This window comes from Mandrillus leucophaeus, unplaced genomic scaffold, assembly GCF_000951045.1.
Source record: "Mandrillus leucophaeus isolate KB7577 unplaced genomic scaffold, Mleu.le_1.0 Scaffold257, whole genome shotgun sequence".
In the NCBI taxonomy this organism is placed as follows: domain Eukaryota; kingdom Metazoa; phylum Chordata; class Mammalia; order Primates; family Cercopithecidae; genus Mandrillus; species Mandrillus leucophaeus.
Genome location: NW_012102665.1, coordinates 2,903,631 through 2,928,783, shown reverse-complemented (window position 1 = coordinate 2,928,783; position 25,153 = coordinate 2,903,631). Strand labels below are relative to the sequence as shown.

Genomic DNA, 25,153 nt, shown 5'->3' with positions numbered 1-25,153 from the left:
TAAAGGTCCTCGTCCAGCAGGATCATGAGTGGCCTCCTCCACAATAAGCAGGAGAAAACACAGCTCTGGGTTTCAGTGGGCAAGTTAATATGTGGTCTCTCACCAACAGCTAATGGTTTCATGACAAGAAACTACCCAATGAAAGCAATTCTGCTAGAAGGAGGGAGGCTGAAGCTGGGATGGAGATGAGACAATATGATCCACGCACATTGTGGCTCTCCGATGCTCTGGCTTAAACCGGAGGCAGAATTTAGTGTATCTGGCCTTAGAATACTGCACATCATTCAAGCAATGTTCCACAAAGTGGATTCATGATTAGGCATTTAACCTAGGTTGGAAACATGGGGAAATATTCTCCCAGATTTATTGTAAGTTCCGTTATTGAGTACCACGAGTGTTGGAAAAAATGTCCACTAAATGAATGTAACTTTTTTTCTTTTCTCTTTTAAAACAAACAAACAAACAAACAAAAAAACATATGAGTAGATGCCAACCACCAGCCCCTCAGCCCCATCACCAATCCCGATGTCCAGGTCACCTAGGACGATTACAGGGACTGCAATGGCCTACTTGAACTGATTGTTAACATGCAGTACCTTCAAAATCGATCGATGAAAGAACAGAGCCAGGAGCTGGATGAGGTCATAAAGGACATAACCTTCCTTCTTCTCCACTCCTATGATGTTTGGGGGGTGGAACGGTTTATCTTTGTTCACCTCCGCGTTCTTATTCCAGGGAAAGAACCCAAACTGGAAGAAATACTTGACTACAATTGCCACCTACACACAGATGACAGAAATTTAAAACATTACTCCTTCTTTTAGGAACAGATATACCTGTATATTGGAAAGAGCAATACGACAATTAAGAAAGAGACCCGCATTTCACAGTTTTGATGGTAGGAAAGCACAGAATTCTGTGCAATAGTAAAGCATCATTCTCGCAGACTCTCGACTTCACAGCAGAAGCAGTGCCTGACTGTCACAGTGTCTTCCACTGTAGGTCTAGCAAGGCCAGTCGCACGCCTCAGGCCACTGCTTTGATTGGTCACTTCCTCTTCTTTTGAGGTGTTGGCATTTATACTGATTTAATTAGATATTGATGTAATTACACAGCTATTAAATGTTATTTAGGGAAACCTGAACAGAACATACTCGTATCTTTCTAGTTTCTGTACTTCTTTAATTTGCAATCTATCACATGGTTATGATGTATGTAGTTTTCACTTTCCTCATCATATCTGTGTGCCACGTTAGTCTGGGAGCCACTAAAAAACAGAAATGCATATTTGCTTTCTATTCATCTTTGTATTTTGGTGTGTAGCAGGGTTCTTGGTTTCTGACACGTGGTTTGTATTATAGAGCAAATCAACATTAAGAATTTCCCGCTTACTTCAGTCCTCAGTGCAATGTGACAAGAAAAGGGAGAGCCTTAACTTAACTTATATAGAAATATTTTATTTTATATTTTTTAGAGATGAGGTCTCAATCTGTTGCTCATGGTGGAGTGCAGTGGCACAATCATAGCTCACTGCAACCTCAAACTCCTGGGTGCAATCCTCCCACCTCTGCCTCCCAAGTAGCTTGGACTACATACAGGTGTTTGTACACCATGCCTGCCTAATGTTTTTTACTTTTTTGTAGAAATGGGGTCTCGCTATGTTGCCCAGGCTTGTCTTGAACTCCTGGCCTCAACTATCCTCCTGCCTTGGCCTCTTGAAGTGCTGGGACTATAGCCAGAAATATTTTATTTTTAAGGTGAAAGCTATACAAGAGTCTCTTGTTCACTTTTCCACATTCTTGGTACTTCCTCTTACTTCAGCCCTAGGTAAGAAAGGGAATCTGATAAATGTACCCACATTGTTACAGACTGGCACCCATTCTCTAAACGGGCAGTCATTTACATCCTGAAGCGATGTTACTCTTTATTTTCCTTATGGAAGTAAGATGCATGCTATCAATACTTTAAACCAAATACTTTTGAGATGCTTTACCGTATAGCTTTGTTTTAATTTTGCTACTGAATTACTTATAACCTACAAAACTTCTAGGCCTTGGGTGTGCATCCAGCACGAGCACTGTCATTTAAGAAGTAATTACAGCACTGCTGAAAGTGAAAACTTGTCCTTACAAATCAGGGAAGAAAATCCGTCTCTTCGCAAACCTGGGAACACAAAGCACCATGGTTGTCCAGGCACCAAGAATATCGAGCTTTTTTGTTGTTTAAGTCCCTGGATGGTTTTCAGGGGCATTCGTGATCCTGTCTATGTTGAACAGGTCAGGACAGAAAGCAGGAACATAAGAGTGAGCAGAAGGCTCCTCATACCCCACATGGGATGAAAACGGGCTGGCATCCACCCTTCAGACACTAAGTGGGTGCTTATACGATTTTGCGACACATGGATATTTACTTTTGCGTTTAAAAATGAAAAGTATGTGTGATATATTCAAACTACGTCCAAAGTGCCAGAAGATATCATTTAACACAGGGTCCATTCACTGAACCCCCTGTGACGCCAGGCATTGCGCTCGACGCTGCAGAAACCTGTAGGCATCTCAGTGGTTAATATTGTAGGTCAGGCAACCAGGCTTCAAAAGTGTCCCCACCCCTCACCAGTTGGGCAACGTTGGCCATTTAATCTCATTGATACTGTGTCCTTATCTGTTAAAGGGGATTAAGCCAGTACCTACCGTATGTGAGGTGTGAAGTGTGAACAGAGTTTTAGAATTGTGAGTGCTAGGTAATTGCTGCTGCTGACGATTTGTGTATCTAAGAATGTCTATGGAACTGCATGTTCCATGTGAAACTGGGATCAGGGCAGGCCCACCTCGAGAGAGGGCACAGGGACACAAGGTACGCTTGACCTTGCATAGCCGCCTGAAGCCATCCACAAGGGTCTGCGTCCAGGCCTACCTCGGTATAGACAATGGCCATCATCCAGAATCGGCGGCTGGGCCTGGGGACGGACAGCATGGCCCAGAGGAAGATGAGGATGGGAAGCAGGAGCGTGATCATGGAGGCAGAGACCATGTGGTTGAGGATGATCACGAAGTAGCACACCATCTCTGAGCGGGCCACCAGGGTATTATACATGGCATAGAAGAGCAGCAGAAATCGGGGCTGCCCCACGTAGAATTTTTCAGACTCTTCAAGCTCATCATCGTGAAACATCCTGTTAAAGTAAACCACATGATAATATGTCTCTCTTTTTTTTTTGAGACGGAGTTTTGCTCTTGTTGCCCAGGCTGGAGTGCAATGGCACGATCTTGACTCACCACAACCTCCGCCTCCCAGCCTCAAGCAATTCTCCTGCTTCAGCCTCCTGAGTACCTGGGATTACAGGTGCCCACCACCACGCACAGCTAATTTTTTCTTTTTTTTTGTATTTTTAGTAGGGAGGGGGTTTCACTATGTAGGCCAGGCTGGCCTTTAACTCCCAACCTCAAGTGATCCACCCGCCTCAGCCTCCCAAAGTGCTGGGATTACAGGCATGAGCCACCATGCCCGGCCATGCCTGTCTTTAATTTCTCCAAATCACTGATTTTCATTTAGCACCATCCTCCCTGCTGTGTCCCCCACTTCCTATGTCCCCGTTTTTCCTTCAGAGACAACCTAATATCAGACTTTATGATAGAAAGAAATGTCAACACAAGGCTCTGGGTTTTGCTGGTTCTAGAACCAGTCATGGAGTTTGCTTTGTACTTGCAATGCAAGGAGTCTTGGAATTGTCTGTCTCCTCTCAGTATCTAGGTGAACTTTTTTCTGTATATGAATTTTTCTGTATACAGAATGAGGGCATATATTTAAGTGGCGATTCACGATACGTGTCTGACCTGCTCGCTGGACCCTTACTTGTTCAGCAGCAGCTCGCTGGCCGTCAGCTCATGCGTCAGGGGAGGTAAGATGCTGGACCCCAGCTTGTCGGTGCGGCTGTCGTCCGGGCTGACGGCCATGTGGTTCTTGCCTGCGGAGTCGTCCTGCGAGCCGAAGGACAGATGCTCGAAGCTCACAGCCTTGCTGTAGGAGGGTGGGGCCTCCACGTCCCCGTCCAAGGTGGAGAACTGTGTCAGCTCTTCCTCTGGGGTGAGGCTGGCCTCCTCAGCACCCATGGCTCCCACATCGTACCCGGTGGCCTCGTACTCCTTGGCCTCCCTGGGCTCAGGCACCGTGCTCCCTGCCTCTTCCTCCTGCTCAGCCTCCACCTCCTCAATGGTCTCAGTGGTCCCCTGGCGTGAGTACAGCATGGTGCACTGCGTGGGCTCGCTGTTGGGAGAAAGGGTGGGCACAGAGCCCCTGTCTTAGCATCCACACTCCTGGGGCTCTTTCCCATTCCTGAGAGACCTCATCAGAACTCCTAAGGAAATGCCCCATTTTTCCCCCCTGCATTCCATCTGCTTTGTTCTTTCGGTATAATCACTCCTGTTCAGCAGACACTGCAGACAGCAGCCTCTCCAATGCAAATGTTGACAGTGCACACACACAGTTTAGAACCAGAGCCAGTCACATGGCTCTCAAAGAGCAGAACCCGCCCTCGTAACAAGTGTGGAGTATCCAGATTCACAGCCTCGGATTCCAGAGTCTGTTTCCATATCAACAAAGTACAGTTTACCCACTGCTCTGTCTGCTTCAAGGCGGGGGCACCCCTGCAGGGGAGAAGCTCTGAAGGTTTTGACCAAGAGCTAAGTCTTAGCAAATAGCTATTCTACCCTGCATCCTGCACAACAGACCCACCCAGACCATAAGCGGGGAATGGGAATGATTAAATATTGGCTACACTGGACAGCTGTGTGCTTGATAAAACATGCCAGCCTTCTGTCATGTTTATTCTTCCTGCTTTTCCATCCTTTGCCTTTTTTGCATTTCTGTGCATCCCGTCTGTGGAATCGCCACCCTCATCCCAGCTCCCTGCACTGTGGCCAGGGCTTCCCCTTCCACACGGGACTCCAGCCACTCTCTCCCCACGCGAGCTCTCCTTGGCCCTTCTCCCTTCCAGCTGCCCACTCCACCCCAGGGTGCGCTTCTGTTCTTTCCTCCCGACTACTTTACTTATCTTCTCCTACCAGTTCCTCTTTGAGCGCTCCTTTTCCAGAAGCTTCTCTACTCTCATCCTCACTCCCTGCCTTTGGCGTTCTGTTCTTTTTTCTCGTATCCTTTGTCTCCTTCTTTTGTTCCTATATTCTTTTAACTTTCCCTGTCAGATCCATGCAGACAAGGTTGGCCAATGACAAGAGGGCAGCCAGTGACATTCATGGCTTGCTCTGCCTCAGACACATCCAGCCAAGGAGGGGAGAGGGGCAAAATCCACCTGGAGACTGGGAATCTGTCTTGGATGTGGGAGGATGTGTTAGACTCTGAAATATGTACTCTTATCTGAATGGCATGTGTGACCACCTGGGTTCCATAAACACTGAGATTCTCAAATGCATAGACTGCACCCATGTTTCTTGTCACAGACACCAGTATGGACATATGGATGAGTGAACGAATGGATGAACCTTGGCACAGCCGTTCACGGCATCCTGTGACTGAAGAACCAGATGGGCCTGAGCTTTTGATGCCCGCTCAGGTGTTCAGAATCCCCAGGGCTGTGTCCTTGAGTGCGCACATCATGGAGGGGCTGCTGAAATGCCAGGCCAAACCCGATTTTTGCTAAGACTTACCTCAATTAGATATACCTCCTAGGAAGGCCATGCCATTGACCCATTGCCCAGGCAACTTCCAGACCACTGGAGCCAACCCCACACCAGGTCTCACGGCTATTAAGACCGTCATCAATCCTAATCATGCTTGCTTTGGTTTGGATCTCCTGTGGCACCAAGGGGCGGAGAGTACCTTCAGAGGTCAAGAAAATGGACTGGCACGGCAGGCACATGCCCACCAGAGGACTTTGTCAAATGGCCAAGGCATTCCCATCAACGCCAGTGCCAGCGTACTGCAGGGCTGCACGGAGATATACAGCTGCCAGAGAAAAGAAGATGCCCTCTGACTTGCCACTGTGAGCAGTCAAAATGTAACTTGTTTTGGATTGGGCTGTTTTCATGTTAGGAGAAGCACAGTGTAGCTGCTGAGTTCAGTGTCTCCCCCGACCATCCTAAGGCAATTCAAAAAGAGTTTTCGGGTTGTATGCAAATAATTTTATTTCTAAATGAATACTGTTTTAGGGTAGGATTTCAGAGAACTTAAGCCACAGTAATTTTTTTCCCCAAAATAAAAGTTACAGGCTACAAAGGTGATGCACTCTGCTGCATAATACGCTTTTTAAAAACCAACGGTAAACTATATTCTGACTTTTAGGTCAATTAGGCAAATAACATGCAGACTTATTCAATATTCACTGAAAATGACTACCTACGACAGATTTTTAGTTTTCTTCCTACTGCATGCATCTTTTGATTAAATGATGAGAAGAAGTTTTCTACCTTCGCAAACAGAGTTCCCCTTTGAGCAGTGCCCACAGAAGCTCTAAGTTATGGAGGAAACATGCGTATGTCTCTGAAAATGGAAAGTGTGAAATACTGAAAACATGGAGGAGAATGTTTGTGATAAGGATTTTTAAAGAAACTCCTAACAGACAAAAACTAAAGAGCGGTTAGTTTAATATAATGCTGTCCTGAGAACAATTACATCTCAGAGAGGGCAGTGGTTATGCTTCTGTCAGTCATGCAGATTCTTAAAATAAAAATGAAATAAAAACATACGTCACAAGAACTTGTATTTGCAATGACATAAAGGGGGGAAGAGGTGATTAAAATGACAGAACAAAGCATGCACAAGTTAAGCACCTTGATGCTAAACTGCCACTGTCAGCTGATGAGGAGGACATATCCATGCTGAGCATTTTACGGAGCCTAGGCCGAGCACGCTCACTTGTTTTAGGAATTTCTTGTCCATCTAAATCATCAAGGGTGGACTGCCTTGAGAACAGCATGGTTGCTTCAGTGTAGCAGCTAGCAGCGCAAACAGTTACAGAAACACAGTGTTAAAACACCAAGTTGTACACATCAGGTTATACACGGATCGACTGACCAACCCACTGCCATGCAGCAAACCACACATGACACCAACACCACCGACAAGGAAGGCCACCGCAGCGGGGCTCGGGCACGGGGAAGGACCTGTGTGCACGACCTTGAAACACACGAGTACTGGATTTTAAAAAACATATTGGCTAGTGACACGTTACAAAACGGAACTCTCTGGGTGGGACTAAGGAATGACGAGTCCCAATATTTTTCTCACAAAGTATAATGTATGTAATTATAACTTCGTAACAGAGGGTTTTTTTAAATGAAAGAAAATATGCTTTATTTGGAGCTTGCAGTCCTGAGTTAAGAGCATTTATTAACCAATTTGCTTAAAAAGAAATAACTGCTCATGTAGAATTTACATAAAATATTTCAATCTTTTTTTTTCTTTCTAAAACAGAGTCTTCAGAATTAGAGAGGGGAAACTCAGGAATGACAACAAACTGAATTTTGCACCCCAGTTTTGGAGTGATATTCAGTTAAGCCAAATGAGATGCTCTGCATGTAGTTGGGATGCTGGTTTAATATGCAGTGGATATAAACCAACATCAGAAATAAAATAAAAGGCTGTAAAGGAAAGAACAAAGGAACTTGAGCAATGGCAAGGTCATTTTGTCTGTTAACTTTTCATTTTGCCTAATTTTTCTTCTGGATCATGTTTTAGGGCTTGGTGGATGCCATGATGGACAGAACCCACTGCCTAAAATCCTCATCTCCTGGTACCCAATGGAGCAGTGACTGGCGAAGGAGGATGGCAGACCCAGGCCTAGGATGTTGCTGGGTGAGGATGCTCATGAGAGGAAGCACACAGAGGTGTGACACAGGCATCGTTTCAGTTCCCACACATGGTTCAACCCCAAAGAGGGACAGATAGCCCAAAGATCCTCTAGAGAAAGCAACCGGAATACTTATCTTCCAACTTGAGTGCTCATGGGCTGGCTGACCCAGGGAACAGAAACAGACCCTTAGAGATACAGGATGCCTGATTTCCAGGCTGAACGTGGTAGGCTGAACACTGTCATTAAGTGAACTCACTAGGAGAGTACTAGGTGCCTGGCCTGCACAGCCATACACTGTCAGTCAAGGATCCTGAGGCAGGATGGAGGACGTTCAGGATGCAGTGACCACTGCAGGCCTGGGAGGAGCGAATTTGAGTTACTCACTCATGGAACCTGTTAAAAGAGTTTTTCAGGTCCCATGTGCTGGAGCACAAGCCATAACTGCTTCAGTGGGGCTGGCCATGCTGCTGTGCATGTCACAGCTACGTGGCCAAGACAGGGGCAGGCAGTGAGGGCGATAAGCCTGTGAGCAACAAAAACACTCTCTAATAAGGACATGGAGGCTGGTTTTGCTTTGTTTTGTTTTGTTTTGCCCCAACTCCTTTAGATGTCACCATGTCACCACGTCCTGGATAAAATGAGGAGACAATGACAAGATAAATAGAACAGCATTGGATGAACACAGTGAGGACTAGGATGCTGACATTAACTGGATATTGGGTTTTAGACGAATCAGTGCCCCTTTCTGGGGCCCCAATTTTATATTTCTGGATGAGGGGACTTTGCACTTCTGTATTTCATTTAATATTTACAGAGATGTAACCCCATAGCCTGTACAGTCTCCTGCAGCTTTGCTCAGGTTTTCTTCATGGGAACTGATGGTTCTAATTCAAAAGCCCTGTTTATCTTGTTAACTCTTGGATGGAGTTCTCAGAACCTACAAAATCCCACACAGTTGGGTTCCCTGTAGGACAACTAATATGTCACCCAATCCAGGACAGTTTAAAAGTGAATAGGAAGGGGAGGAAATGTATAAAAATAGGCCCAGACAGCAGGCCCAAGGGGATGGCTGCCATCACCTGCCTGATGAGCGCCCCGCTGCGAGCACCCCAGGAACACACGGCAACCCCTCAGAGGACATATTTAAAATATTAACCACCTCCTACCTGGGAATGCCCCTCAGAATGTTAACTAACGTTTTCTGTAGCAATTTAAGCTAATATATTTTCTAGGAAAGTAGATGTTATCTGATTACATAAAGCAACCATTAAAAAATGTTTGCCATTTTACATCTGGATTTGAAAGAAACCGTGACTCTTCTCTAAGTCAAAGGGACTACAAATCCACCTGTTAGGATCCCACCCAGACTCCGTCTACTGTCTGCTTAAAGGTAAAATGCATGGCACTGGCCTCGGAGCAGGGGCCATGAAGGGCGCTGGCCACACTGGGTGAGCATAACCTCACTGGGGAGTGGCAGCCTCCTGGCCACCAGACCCTTCCCAGTGACTTCCCCCGCAGAACCTCTTCTAGGGGGGTTACTACCTTTCCAGCAATCAGCGTGGCTTCCTGGAGACTACAGTGTAGACAAATGATTATTTGGAAATTTGAAAGTTTCTAAAGCCTAGAAATATGGCTCACTGCAGAAAAGGGCAACTGTGGTAACTCCTTTACTGGCAACAAGATCCGCCCTATTCTGTCTCCCCTTTCTTTAGGTTGAGAAACAAAATAAAAATACATTAAAACCTAATTCTAAAGGTGCTGGTTTCCTACTAGTTATTGTATTTACTGACTGACCATTTTAAAATTGGGGGGGGATATTTTGACAGTCTTTGTCAAAAAGCAATCGATGGATTTAAGTATCTCCTAACTCACAATTTTTTATCAAGAGTGTGGTTTCCTATTTGCAACCTTAGGTCAGATTTAAAGGCAGTTACTTGATTTTATTTTAACCAGTTGTTTTTCCTGCTTAATTGTGATTTATAATATTTAATTTCTTAATGGGACATATTGTCCATTGTTACGCAGTTAAATGTCATAAAGATGGGATTCACCTATGTTTACTTTATGAAAAATTTATTTTCAATTCACCTCCGAATATTCTCTGAGGCCACTGATTCAGAGTTTGGTTCTAGAGCATCTGTTTTCAAACCAGGCTCACGTGTGATACTCAGGAGGTCTATAAAATCCTTGAGATAGTGTGAAAAAAAAATTTATCTTTGTATGATTTTTCCCTGTGGGAGACTACTTCATGAAATTTCAAAAGAGGTTCATTAAAAATGTCACCAATTACTGTTAGAGTCATCACAAATTAATGAAGAAAGGCTATTCTATTCGTTACCCATTTCACTTGCCACATTTGGAGATTCAAGTAACAAAAAAATATCTGTGTATTACAAAATGAACCTAGAAGGGAGGTTAAAATAAGGCATTTGAAAAATTTTACAAATCACATGATGGGGCAGCATATTTTCTTGAAGAAAGATGCAAAGGTGCAGTATTCAAAGTCAATGCTACGCATGTATATGATCGTATTCTTCACTGCGCGGGAGGGAACGATTCCAGTTGAATATGATCATGACTTTCGGTTAAGTTCCCTAGAGCTGTCTGAACCTTTTATTTTAGAATTTAAAAGTAATAAAGACATAGTTTGGATCAGACCCAGTCCATATTGGATATATACAGAGCAGTACAGTCCAAAGCTGAGAGCAGTGGGATGCATGTGAATGTTACGCAAAAATAAATGAACAAATCAAAGAAACATTATTTGGGACATGTACGTGTAGAGAATCTCAGCATTTCTTTCACCCTATCATGCTCTTGTTTTTCGAAAAACGGTTGTTTGATCATGAATAGTTCCTACAGTGGGTAGATTCAGAAATGTTTAGATACCCAATATCCCTTTGTTCACCCTGTAACTAGGAAGCAGCACCAGTCAGCATCTCGAGTGCTCACTACATTTGGACAAATCTTGGCTCCCCACCCACCCTGCTGCACAAACCTGTAGGCTGTCACAGACCTGCCCATGCAGGGTCCCTGTAGGATTAAGGGAGGACCTAGCTGGACTAGCTGGACTACTTAAGAACCTAGGTAACCTGGGGCTAGACACGGATTTTAAGTTTTAGCATTAAAATGAATTAAGTGCATTGAATTACATTAAAGAGAGAATGATTCAGTTTAAATACAACGATCAATTGATTGTTGCACTAAGAATGAATTTAATACTTCTGGAAGCTTCTAAGTAGAACAGTTCTAATAGTTTTCAAAAAATAAAAATAAAATTCAAACTAAAGAATGACTTTTGTCTGAATGGAATCTGTCAAAGACGACGACAGAAGCTCCCCTTTCAAAAAGTTGATTGTGGGAGGTTTCCAGGAAGGCACAATGAGACTCTGGTAACACTCACCAGTGGAAGGACATGATATTAAAAGTTCTCTTTGTAACTTTTGATATTACTAATGGTTTCAGAAATTAATAACTGAGAAATATGCATATTCTTGGGTAGAAAGAAACTGAAAAATAAAGTTTTATGATGACATAGTTTTCTAATAATCAATTATTTTATTCTATGAATTAAAGCTTTAAACCGAATCTCAATTAGGAAATAAATGTTTGACCTTGAAATCATAAAGAGTTTCTGTCCTAAACGTTTCTTCTTTCCACAAAAATATGCAATAGATGAAATGTCTGTGTCTTTGAAACTCATAAATAAGCAAAGATTATTAACAAATTAAAAGAAAAATATAGTCTCTTTCATTATCCCTCAAAAGATTTTAAAAGAATCAATACTATTTTAGGGGGGCAGGCAGGGATATATCTATGCACAGTGTTATTTGCACAAATATGACTTCTAAATCAATCTAGGCATGAGTGCATATATTTTAAATTAGGCTTAGCATACATCTTATTTTAAAACTTGGATTTTTACAAAATATATGTATATATTTTATTGTGTATATATCTCACAAAGATCTTTTCATACCAATAAATATGGACCTGCATCAATAATAATTATTGGGTAGCAAAATAATAGGCATAATTAGAGAGGCTCAAATACAGGAATGCAGCAACAGTTAAACAGCACTTTAGAGTAAAACTTTTTTTTTTTTTTTTTTTACCCATATCTCCTCACTCAGTCCAATGTCCAGTTGTCTATTTTGGGTTTGGTATCAATAAAATGGTCTCAGCTCCCTCTCCTATTTCATCTGGAAATACATCCAGCAATTGTGAAGGACAAATACTTTTCCAGGTCATTAGTGCCTTGCTATAAAGTGTGACTCTAAAGCCATCCAGGAGTTTCTGACCAGCAGTCAGAGACACCAATCTCTACTGTCCTCCCCAGGGCAAGCATTTAAGGAGGTAATGGCCTTATCTCAGTTCTTCCCAGGCTAAACCATTTAGGGGACTACTCTTATCTTTATATGTCTCTCCCAGAATTGCCCAGGGCTTGGCACAGAATAGCTGATACTCAACATGTTTCATGAAAAAAGTAAAACATGAATGTTCTCGGTGATACAATTCTTTACCTGTGAAGGTGGCTATAAGGTGTAATTCATTCGTTCTAGTTCTTCACCCTAAACAAGGCAATTTTACCTCCTAAGACAGAGACTTCTGCTTTCACTTAGAATCTAACTCTGTACAACTGTCACCAGCTACCCAGAACACTGCGATGCAAAGAATTCTGAGGCTCTTCTGGGACAGGCAGTAAGCTGGCCTGTGGTGCAGGACGAGACAATGAGAGACGGCACACTAGGGTGGTTGAGAGCTTGGGTTCTGAGCTAAACCACATGATTTTGGATTATGGGTCCGCTTTATATACATCCTGGCTGTGTGACTTTGGGTATGTTTCTTAATCTCTCTGTAACTGAATTCTGTCTTTGCAAAACAGGGATAATAATAACATGCATCTTGCAGGGTCTTAGAGGATAAATTGAGGTAACCCAGATACAGTGCTTAGTGCTGGCCCCTGGCAAATCCATTAGTACTGTGTCATTTGATAATCCTGTTGTGAAACAATGCATACGATAGTAAACTCAGAGAAGATAGAAGCTAACAGAATACTTTTTGGGAATTTTTATTACAAACCTTAAGGTAACAATTCTGAAGGGAAAGATCAAAGATAGCAACAGAAGTAGAAGACCCTAATGCAAAAGACACTTCGTGGATCAGCTATCTTGAAAGGCAATAAAGATGTAACCCTTGACACAAACAGTAACTTTGGGGTTGGGAGGGATCATTCTTCCTTGCCTCCAGCTTGGAAATCTCTATACTGTGCCTTTGGGTCATACAGATATAGCTAATCGTGTCTTATTGATACCAGCTTTTATCTGGTTCCTTCTAGGCAAGGACAATGTTCCTTATAGTTGTTGTACAGATGGTGACAGCTGGAAGAGGGTGGGGGTCCATGCATGGTTTTGATTAACTTTCACCTCACACATTCATTTCTTATATTTGATGACATTCACCTCATTTACCTTTGTCAAAAGTAAACCCATTGTTAGAAAGTGAAATACCTGGAGATACTGTCATGTGAATCTAAACTATCCATCCTGTGGGCTGTCTGTGCACCTGAAGCAGCTCCGGGTCGCTCGTCAATGGTGTCCAGTCCCGACTCTCTGGAAAGGTTCATGATGTGGTTCTGATAGTACATGTGGATGCTCTCCCGAGTCGGAACGTTGCCCTGAGGAGAACGAGACATTGCCACCGTTCCTATGGAGGCGCCTGCCTGTACAGCCACCCGGCACTTCTCAGCGCAGACAGCTTTTCATACCCAAGCATGCCTGGATAAGGATTAGGACCATGCTAGGTAAGTGGGGATTGACGTCGACTCATTTCATAAGTGGTTTCCAACATTACTAGGTAGATCTAAGTAAGTGTCTTCTTATAGGTAGATAATTTTGCTAAATCATAGTAACTTTTCAAGAAATGAACTATTATTTTTAAATACAATCTTTAAACCATATATTTTGTTGTTCTGCATATGTCCTATGTTTTCTTATAAAGAAGTTTCAGATCAAACTTTCCAGACTTCAGTGTTCAGGAGGGAGAAAAAAAACCACCACTTTCTACACTTTCCAGACTAAAACTATAATTATTTATTAACTATACGGATACAGAACAAGGCAATGTCTGTACACCTGCAAACTGTGGTGAGGGGAGGGATAGGATGAATAAAGTTGCCCTTCTGTGATGTATGTGCGTGTGTGTGTGCATGCGTGTATGTGGTGCACGTGCAAGCACATTTAATTATTTTAATTCTTAGTGTGGAATAGATTTAAATATACAGAAAAGCAAAGGGGTTATGCAACCATTGCCTGGAAAGAAAGGGTTTTGTCTTATCCTACCTAGAGTTTTGGACATTGACTTTTAATGTCTTCCTAATGTGGGAAGGAGCAAAAAGAATTACACCAGCAGTATTACCTTCTTAATTTCTCTGGTCAGCATGCATCGCTCAATTCTCAGAACTGTAGATATATCAATATGCTCCCTTGAAATGGAGTTAAGCCAAGTGGTGAAACTGTCCACTGTTGCCAGAAATAGGACCCAGGTAAATTTCAAAATATTAAATATCCTCTTGATGATATTGTCTAGGAGAAAGAAAAGCAACAAGATGCTAAAGGAACAAAATACCATTGATTTTGCTTTTGTGCCGAACAGCGATGTTTTACCAAAAATTGGACCTGGCTCTTGCCCTGTGCATCTAAAAGGCATGTGACTCAGATACTCATCACGCACAGAGGAGAGCTGCCATGCAGGAAGCTCTCATGGGGCTTTGCACACATGCAGTGGCAGACCACATCAGGATAGAACTTGTAATCTTTAGTGGAAATAGCAGGCAGAGCAGCTCCCTATGAGCTGACCCTGAACAACATGGGTTTGAACTGCGTGGATTGTTTTCAGTAAAATTACACCAAACGTGCCTGTGTCTCCCGCTTCCCCTTCCACCTTCTCTCCTCCACCTTTCCTGCGTCTGCCACCCGCGACAGCAAAACCAACCCCTCTCCTTCCTCCTCCTCCTCAGCCCACTCGAGGGCAAGACGACGAGGATGAAGAGCTTTATGATGGTCCGCTTCCAGTTACTGAATAGCAACTATATTTTCTCTTCTTTCTGATTTTCTTCATGACATTTTCTCTAGCTTCCTTACACAATATCTGCATATAGGGACATCTGATGTTCTGTGTGAGAATGTTTCCCGCCTGTGCTGTCACTACCTTGGCGACGCCTAAACTTCCTTGAAACTGTGTCACACCTAACAGTCTTCCATGAGGTATGTTTAGGAAGCAAGGAAAGGAGAGGGTATCTTTTGCTGACAAGGAGGCACAGGAAGAGAACGGCCGCTGCTCGAAGCTGAATGAAGCGAGTCGCTGTGGCCACTGAAGAGGAGATGCCACGAGCACCGACGTTTCCCTCTCCACCCCTCCGCACATCCTCTACAAAATCTCAAGCACGGTATGGATTTCTCACACTCGTTCGGATCGAGCCTCTAGCTGCTCTGTGTAGACACAAAGGTATGTATTTCTCACACTCGTTCGGATCGAGCCTCTAGCTGCTCTGTGTAGACACAAAGGTATGTATTTCTCACACTCGTTCGGATCGAGCCTCTAGCTGCTCTGTGTAGACACAAAGGGGAAGCTTGGCTCTGGAGGATGAAAGGCTGGGAGTTACACCCATCAATGAACTTGAGCAGCTCCTTATATTTTCAACACGTATTTTTCTTGTTTTCACAATTGTTTTCTTAGAAAGGATGAAGATGAACGTTATTACCGCATGGTTCTGCTATGGTAGGCCTGATGGTAAGGCTGCAGCCGCTGCACTGGGGATGTGAGTGATGTGTGCTTTGTGAACCTGGGTGACGACTCACCAACAGGGAAAGTGAGGACTCGAGTTTAACTACAGGGGCAGGAGGACACAGTGGTTAAAAGCACACACTCTGGATTCAGACTCCTTGGGTTCAAATCCCAACTCCACTCTTTAGTAGTTACATAGGGTTGGTTAATACAACTAAGAGATTAAGCTGGTTAATCTCTCTCTGCCTCAGTTCCCTGTTTTGAGAAGGTTAAACTAGTTAATATACTCCAAACTCTCGAAAAAGTGCCTGAGAAACAAGACACGTGATCTGAAGTGTTGGCTGCTGTTACGGTGTGAGGCTTTGCAGCAATAAGAGTGTCCAGGTCCACATGTATGTGTGTCCAATTACCTAGAACTGGAAGTCTGGGTTTGAGGACTGGCACAGCGGAGGGCATTAGGTGGCCTTCAGTAAGTCTCCTTTCGTGCCAGCAGAGGGCAGGCTTGGAAGCATTTGTGTGGGGACACAAAGAGCCTGACGCCTGGTCTGCTGATAGGTAACTGCACAGGCGCTCCAAAGCAGACGAAGAAATGGCACGACTAGAGAGGGCTAGAGAGCTTCGAGTTCATTTCATTTGGAGGCTTTTGCCTTTTTTTCTTCCTGCATAAAGATACCTTCCTCCATATCACATACTATGAGGAGCCCAGATGGCACTGTGGCTGGATCGGGAGTTAGAAGACACGGGTTCTCTCCCTGACTCTTACCTGTGGAATCCAGAACAAGTCACCAACTCACTGAGCCTGGTTTTCCTCTCCTAAAATGAAAAGTTTGGCCCTAACCTTCTAGTGTATCTCTAATTTCCCCAGTCCTACTTACCTCTCATTTACCTCCTCCTTTCTGTGTTTTTTAAAAATAATTGCCAGTACTTTTCGTGTGTGCCTCCATTCTGACGGCTTCCATGGGACATTAAGAATTTGCTCCCTAAAAGCCTCTTTCATAGATGCTTGCATAAAGGAATTTACAAACTGAAACTAATTCAACATTTTACCCAACTGCGTAAAGTCCAGACCTACTTTTAAGAGTCATTTTGTGGCTGGGCGCGATGACTCATGCCTGTAATCCCAGCACTTTGGGAGGCCGAGGCGGGCGGATCACGAGGTCAGGAGATTGAGACCATCCTGGCCAACACGGTGAAACCCCGTCTCTACTAAAATCTTAAAAAAACTAGCTGGGCATGGTGGTGGCGCCTGTAGTCCCAGCTACTTGGCAGGCTGAGGCAGGAGAATGGCATGAACCCGAGAGGCGGAGCTTGCAGTGAGCCGAGATCGCGTCACTGCACTCCAGCCTGGGCGACAGAGCGAGACTCCATCTCAAAACAAAACAAAAAAAAAAAGGTCATTTTGCAATTTCAGTGGAGATGAGATTCCAAGGGATACTGATTATTTCCGCTCATATTTATCTTTATTTTGTTACCTGGTCCATCAGATTTCTTTTTGATTGGTTCATCCTCCCGATCTTCCCATTCCACGGGACCTGCCAAGTGTGTTCAATAAAGATGAGTTAAATTCCATTTAGGGTGAATTAAATGCCAGTGTTACTCTTTTAGATTAAAAGGAATTTTATAATTAACTCCAGGACATTCTGTCTATTTTAAGAGTTCCTCGGGAAAATTTGCTCGAATTCATAGCTCTTAGATTATTTTACTCCATGCCAGCATAAAAATTATGTAAACCAAGGACGTGTAAACTACATTCACTGGTGGTACTGGCCAGTACTGGTGGGCTGACTATTGTCAAATGGCCTGTGAGTTCAGAATGGCTTTTATATTTTTAATAGTTGAAAAATCTAAAGGAGAATATTTGGTGCATGTAAAAATTATGTGAAATTCGAATTTAACAGTCATGCCCATTTGTCTGTATATTGTCTATAGCTGCTTTTTCCCTATAATGGTAGATTTGAGTTGCACACAGACTTCATGAATAGTAAACCTTAAAATATTTACTATCAACGCCAGGTGCAGAGGCTCATGCCTGTAGCCCCAGCACTTTGGGAGGCTGAGGAGAGAGGATAGCCTGAGCCCAGGAGTTTGAGACTAGCCTGGGCAACATAGTGAGACCTCGTCTCTACAGAAAATCAAAATATTAGCTGGGTGTGGTGGCACACACCTGTAGTCCCAGCTATTTGAGAGGCTGAGGGTGGGAGGATTGCTTGAACCTGGGAGCCATGATTGTGCCACTGCACTCCAATCTGGGCAAAAGAGTGAGCCCTTGTCTTAAATAAATAAATAAATATATTTGTTATGAGGTTCTTTATAGAAAATGTTTGTCATATCTTAAAATGACATTATAGGATTTCATTTCATTTCATATCCTCTTATTTAAGGCTAAAATGATCTAGCAAGTAAAAGTGCAGGATAGCCAGTTAAATTTGAATGTAAGATAAACAAGAAATTTTAAATTTCAGAAAATGTAAACGTATATTTAGGAGATTCCTTACAAGCACAAATTGTGTCATGGTAAAGTCTGGGATTCTGGTGTGCCCATCACCAAACGGCAAACATTGTACCAACAGGTAATTTTTCAACCCTCAACTCCCCTCTCCCCAACTCTTCCGCATTTGATTATCTCCAGTGTCTATGACTGCCCTCCCTCTGGATGCCCATGTGTACCCACTGTTTAGCTCCCACTGATAAGTGAGAACATGAGGTATTTAACTTTCTGTTTCTGCATTATTTCATTAGGATAATGAACTCCAGCTCCATCCATGTTGCTGTAGAAGATATGACTTCATTCATTTTTATGGCTAAGTAGTATTCCATGACATACACATATATCACATTTTCTTTTTCCAGTCCTCCGCTGATGGACAGTTAGGTTGATTACATATTTATGCTACTGTGAATAGTGCTGCAATAAACATGTGAGTGCAGGTACCTTTTGGATACAATAATTTTCTTCCCTTTGAATATGTATGTAGTAGTGGGACTGCTGGATTGAAGGGTAGTTCTGTGTTTAGTTCTTTAAGAAATCTTCATTTTTTTTGAGGTTTTAATTTTATTTATTTGGGTACCAGTGATTGATTCCAAATAAACCTTTTTACAAAAAGGATATAAGGTGGTTTATGGCTACATATGAAATATAACAGGATAACAGGTAGATGAGAAAGTAAAATGAAAAAATCAGGTTAGGAGACACAAAACAGACCCAGGGATGAGGCTAGAACATTTATAATTTGGTGTTGATCCTGTCATCTGATAGGGCATGTTGCTCATACTGTTGCTCTGAGGGAGTGCCTCTTGAGAATTTTCAAATAATGATGTGAAGTTTGAGGTATATATTTTAAATCTTTGTATTTTTAAAGTATAAGTATGTTCCATGAAATATGTCCAGATTATACTTAAGCTAAACATTGTTTGTTATGTTAAAAACTCAAATGGGGCTTCATATATAGAGGATATATATGTATATATATGTATATATGAATATACACATATATACACACACACACACGAAGCCCAGGAAATATGTAGAGAATATATATGTCCTATATATATTCTCTCTGTGTGTATATATATCTCTAATATATATATGTCCTATATACATATTCTGCCTCTGTGTGTGTGTGTGTGTGTGTGTGTATATATATATTAGAGTCAGGTCTTGCTCTGTTGCCCAGGTTAGACTGCAATGGTGTGATCGTAGCTCACTGCAGCCTTGACCTCCAGGGCCCAAGTGATCCTCCCTCCTCAGCCTTCCAAGTAGCTAGGACTACAAGTGTACAACACCACACCTGACTATATTAAGAAAAAATCTTTTTAGAGATGTTGCCCAGGCTGGTCTCAAACTGCTGGTCTCAAGTGATCCTTCTACCGCAGAGTCCCAAGTTGCTGAAATTACAGGCGTGAGCCACAGCTCCTGGCTCAGTTTCCTGCATTTTATCTGGTAACCCTATCTAAGGTCATTCATGATCTGACTCCAAGAATCTTCTCAAACTTATTTTCTGCTATCCTCTTTACTACTGTTGCTCCACATCTGGCCTTGACCAGCTAAGCTGCCCTGCTCTTTATTTTTTGTGCATGGGCTGGCTTTCTTCTGCTAGAATGTCAGGCTGTGTGCAAACACTCCCTTCTTCAGGGAGCATTCTCTGAAGCCATGCTTGCCTACAAGAAATCCTTTCTCCCTCAGGTCCCACACTATTTTATCTCTACTTCTGAAAATGGAACTTGGCAGTTTTGATATCATTAGGAATTTTTTCCCTACACTTATCTTGCCTACCAGTTACAATGAAAGGCTTTAGAACAAATTAGTCTAGTAGGAATTCCAGACCCACTACTCACTGAATGGCTGTGTGACCTCAGGCAAGTTGCTTCAATCTCTGGGACCTTATTTGCTCCTCTGTAGAGCAGGGATAATAAAATGACCCTGTGCTGTTGCAAGGATCGAATTAGTTACTACAGTATACATGAGGCACATATGACAACAGCTGGCACTTCAGAAGAATGGGATCCACGTGCTTCATCTATCTGGAAGACATGACGCCTCGTACCAAGAAAGTGCTGAGTAAATATTCATTAAAAGAGTATCTTTAAATTATTGCTGTCTTTGGTTGGTAGGTTAAGAGTGCTGCATACGATAAATAATCTTCATGACACAGAGCAAGGAGCTATTTTCAAGATGACCAAAGAACAAATTTTTATAACTGATTGAAACATTCCAGAAGGAAAATGTCTGAGAACAGCAAACACAATTTTGAAAAAAAAAGGTAGTGAGAGGAGTTTGCCTCACTAAAAATTAAAACAAACTCTATAGCTACTAGACTTAATAGTATGTGGCACTGGCCCAGAGCGAGACAATACAAGGGAAGACCAAAATAGAATCTGAAAACATACCCGAGAAGAAATGGGAGCCTAACACTGACAAATGAAGCATTTAAATCCAGTAGGAAAAGGATGAATCATCTTAATAAATTGGAATAACATAATTGTGTATCCATCTAAAAGTGAACAAATTAGATCTCTACTTCATAGAATAAAAATTTAAGATGTAGCCAGGTACGGTGGCTCATGCCTGTAATCCCAGCATTGTGGGAGGCCGAGGTGGGTAGATCACGAGGTCAGGAGATCCAGACCATCCTGGCCAACATGGTGAAACCCCATCTCTATTAAAATACAAAAAATTAGCCAGGAGTGATGGCGGGCGCCTGTAGTCCCAGCTACTTAGGAGGCAGAGGCAAGAGAATCACTTGAACCCGGGAGGCGGAGGTTGCAGTGAGCTGATTTTGTGCCATTGCATTCCAGCCTGGCGACAGAGCAAGACTCAGTCTCAAAAAAAAAAAAAAAAAAAAAAAAAAAATTAAGAGGTAAGTAAAATTAATAGAAAATCTGGGAAACATCCACATCATATCTGGGAGGAGAGACTTTCTTTTCTTTCTTTTCTTTTTTTTCTGAGGCAAAGTCTCACTCTGTCACCAGGCTGGAGTACAGTGGTATGGTCTCAGCTCACTGCAACCTCCACCACCCGGGTTCAAGTGATTCTCCTGCCTCAGCCTCCCGAGTAGCTGGGATTACAGGCGTCTGCCACCACGTCCAGCAAATTTTTTGTATTTTTAGTAGAGACAGGGTTTCACCATATTGGCCAGGCTGGTCTTGAACTCCTGACCTCACGTGATCCACCTGCCTCAGCCTCCCAAAGTGCTGGGATTACAGGTGTGAGCCACCGCGCCTGGCTAAGAGACTTCTTAAAAGCAAGATGGAAACCTAGAAACTGCAAGGGGAAATTTGACACAAGAAAAAAAACAATAATTGCTTAGATTGCATATATCATACACTAAATCAAAATATAAGCCTTGGGTTGGAAAAAATATCTGAAATATACAAAAATGGGATAATCACAAATTGCACTGAAATTGGCGGACTGGTCTAAAGTTTACGGAAGAAGTCTGAGCTAACGTATTTAAAGCCACGAGAGTGGATGAGAACACCTAGGGAGTGAACATAAATGGAGAAGTTTCCATAGACAAGTCCTGGACAGCACAGTGTTAAGGGTCAGGGAGATAGGGATGACCAGCGAGGCAGGGGGAGAACTAAGCTCGAGTGTGTTTGGAAAACCAAGTGGACAGCATGTTTCCAGGATGCAGTGATTTTTTTTTTTTTTTTTTTTTTTGAGACGGAATTTCGCTCTTGTTGCCCAGGCTGGAGTGCAATGGCACGATCTTGGCTCACCACAACCTCCACCTCCCAGTTTCAAGTGATTCTCCTGCCTCAGCCTCCCGAGTAGCTGGGATTGCAGGCATGCACCACCACACCCAGTTAATTTTGTATTTTCAGTAGAGATGGGGTTTCTCCATCTTTGTCAGGCTGGTCTTGAACTCCCGACCTCAGGTGATCCGCCCACCTCAGCCTCCCAAAGTGCTGGGATTACAGGTGTGAGCCACCGCGCCTGGCTTTCAAGATGTAGTGATTAACTGTATCGGGTGCTGATCGATATGAAAGTCATTGCTGGTCATTGGTGACCTTGATCAGATCAATTTGGATGGAGAGCCAGGAACAGAAGGCTAATTGGAGTGGATTTGAGAGAACGGGGAAGAAGGAACTAGAGACTGGGTATAGATGACTTGAGGTATGTGCTGCAATAGGAGCAGATGGAGGGAGACGCAGCGGGGCTGTAGCTGGAGGAGTGTGGGTTCCAGTGAGGGTTTTGTTTTGTTTTTTAAGATGGAGAAATAACAGCATGTGTTTATGCTGATGGAAAGACTCCAGTAGAGACGAAGAGATTGAGGATGCAGGAGAGAGGAGAAATGCTGGAAGTGAGTTGCTGAGCAGGCAAGGGAGCTCGGCAGCTGGAGCCTCTCCAGGCAGTCTCCGGGGGCAGACGGGATTGGACTGAGTCCTGGAACGGAGGTGGGGTGAGCACCCTGACACTGGCCTTGGACGACCACTGGAAAGACCCCTCAGATAGGGAACACGCCAGAGATCGGCTTGGATTTGCTGAAACTTCCCTCTGCCCCCCAAAAGCAGATTCTAATTGGATTTCAACAGATGGCTCAGAGGAGAGAGGGCATTCTGGGGGCACTGGCATAAGCATGGGGCCTTCAGACATTCAAACTGACTGAGGCCAAATGGGCAGGAGGATGTGGGTAAAGCCAGGTGGGTGGACAGGGGTGGCTATGAGAAGATGCCATAGGCAGAAGCCAGCCCCTGAGGCCTTCTCACCTACCTAATCAGCCCAGGCAGCTGTGGCTGCACTGAACCACCTCCCAGATTGAGTGCTGAGCAGAGATTAGAACCATGAGTAAGGGGCTCAGTGCTTGCCTTCAGGAGCTCAGGCTGAGAGGATTCCAGTAACCACCATCTAGATGGGTGTTTAAAACTCTTGCTTTCAGCTGGGTGCAGTGGTTTATGCGTTTAATTCCAGCACTTTGGGAGGCTGAGGCGGGAGGATCGCTTGAAGCCAGGAGTTGGAGGCCGCAAGGAGCTCTGATCATTGCACTGCACTCCACCTTGGGCAACAGAGCAAGCCCCTGTCTCAAAACACAAAAAGGAAAACAAAGTGCTTTCCCCTAGCCCGGCATACTTGGGTGAGTCTGCTGGAGGCAATGGACGCTGCAGCCAGTCAGACCCCTGGTAGCAGAGTCTGGGCCCACCAACGGCCCAGCAGAGGCAATGTGGAGTACAGGGCCTGCTGGTCCTCTGGTCACACTCACTCATGCTGGTCTCCACATGCTCTTTATATCCCCAGAGGTCGACAGTGTGGGGGATTGGAGTGACCCAGCTGGATGTGACCCCCAAGACAGAATGGTGCTGGACTTGGGGGCTCAGGGGTATGACCAGGCACCCCCCAGCCTGCCTACCAGCCTCCCATCCCTGCGCCATAGGCTGAAGCCCTCAGACCAAGATGGACCACCGCTGTACCCCTGGTCTCAGCCCCTGGCCTTGCCCCTGGCTCTGGCAGTCCCCCCAGCATTGCAGCCCCAGACTGAGCAGCAGCCCTTCTCACAAATGCACCTGGGCCACTGTGGCCACATGCGTCGCAGTGAGAGCACCTACTCTGTAAATAGTACTGGCCGGCGGGCGCATGGCACCCTGGGATGGCCTCTACCTGGATGGGGACAGAACCCAGGTGGGCGCACCCTGTGGCCTGCAGCCTCCCTGCCTCACGTTGCTAAGACTCAAAGGGATGCAGGCCATAGTGCCAGCAAGAGCCCCTGCATGTTGGTGGCCCTGCGGCCAACCAATACGGACCGGGAGCGAGACAACTACTTCCAGTCCCATTACACCTACAATTCACCCTTCGAGTACCAGGAGCCCATGCCCACGCCTGTGCTCGAGAAGTACTGCGAGGCCTCTGGATAGTTCATCCATCAGGCAGTTGGCTTCACTGAGCTGTTCTGGAGAAGTCTGGAACCTATGAACACTTTGAGGCTGTCACCGGGAAGCAGCTGCTCACAAGTGCCAAATATGGTCCATTGAGCGCAAAGACATGCGGAAGAAGGGCTGCGTCGAGGAGATTGTGGCGCAGCTGAGTGAAGACCTGCTGTCCCAGGCAGTGATGACGGTGGACAACAGCCGGCCCACATTGGCGATCAACCTGACCGGAGCCCGCCAGTACTGGTTGGAGGGCATGCTGCGGCATGAAATAGGTCAGGGTATGGGTATCCGTCAGATGGGTCGGCATGAAAGGGGCCTGGGAGCTGGGAGGGGTGGGAAGGAGGGGCCCGAGTAACTCCCCTTTTTGTTTCTCCCCCTTCCCTCCTGAGGTCGGGGCTTTCCCTTCCTGAGCAGCCACCTCCGCCCTCTGGCTCACAAAGGTGGGCCAGAACATGCCCGCCAACGCTCTGGGCGCACCCTCATCTCTTGGTCCTTTCGGGTATATTTTTCTCTCTCCACTTCCTCTCCGACTTCTCTCGACAGTGGGGGCAAGGCTGGTGAGGCCCTGACAGGCCAGAGGGAGAACCCTCAGGGTCTCACCAGGCCAACCCTTCAGGGTGGATGGAAGGCCAGATCCTGGGAATGGACTTGGCCTGAGGACACACGGCGCCTGGTTTAGGTGGGGACTGGCCAGGCTGGGCAGGAGTGTGCAGGGCACTAACCGCTATTTCTATCCGTCTGTCCCTCTTCCTCGAGAATCCTGTTGCTCTGGGCAAGAGGTGGTTTTTGCCGGGGGCATCAGCTGAGTGTTCAAAATGATATGGACACCCAGGATGGGCAGGGAGGTATACGTATTCTTGTGCCCGGGCGGGCTGGGGGCAATGTCAGTTCGGGACAGTTCGTGCACGTGTGTGGGTGCGTGGGTGAAGGGTGGGGGGCGGATGGGTGGGAGAGGATTCATGTATGTGAGCCGCTGTGGATCCCTGGGTGCGAGTCCACCGGAGGAGGGGCTTCACGCTGCGTGGGGCCGGGAGAGCTTGTGTGCAAACCTGAGTTCGGGAGCATGAGGATCGAAGTGTCTCGGCCTGAGCCCCGGCCCAGTGGAGCAGAGCCAGGGCTGGGCTCGCAGGCGGGTCCCCGAACGCCCCTCCCAGCGTTGCCTCCCCTCGCCTTCCCCACAGACATTCACTACCTGCGGGG

The 25,153-nt window shown here is 44.8% G+C and overlaps 1 protein-coding gene and 1 pseudogene across 1 annotated transcript in view; one reads left to right on the top strand and one right to left on the bottom strand.

Moving 5' to 3' along the window:
• Positions 1–25,153, bottom strand: part of PIEZO2 (piezo-type mechanosensitive ion channel component 2) — a 478,725-nt gene that overhangs the window by 25,547 nt on the left and 428,025 nt on the right. Inside the window, exons 34-39 of the mRNA XM_011983927.1 lie at positions 17,062–17,121; positions 14,222–14,388; positions 13,315–13,481; positions 3,853–4,263; positions 2,914–3,172; positions 597–779 (exon numbers count right to left, since the gene is read on the bottom strand). Coding sequence (XP_011839317.1) covers positions 597–779; positions 2,914–3,172; positions 3,853–4,263; positions 13,315–13,481; positions 14,222–14,388; positions 17,062–17,121 — 1,247 coding nt within the window. The remainder of the gene's footprint in view (positions 1–596; positions 780–2,913; positions 3,173–3,852; positions 4,264–13,314; positions 13,482–14,221; positions 14,389–17,061; positions 17,122–25,153) is intronic.
• Positions 23,381–25,153, top strand: part of LOC105542389 — a 9,268-nt pseudogene continuing 7,495 nt past the window's right edge.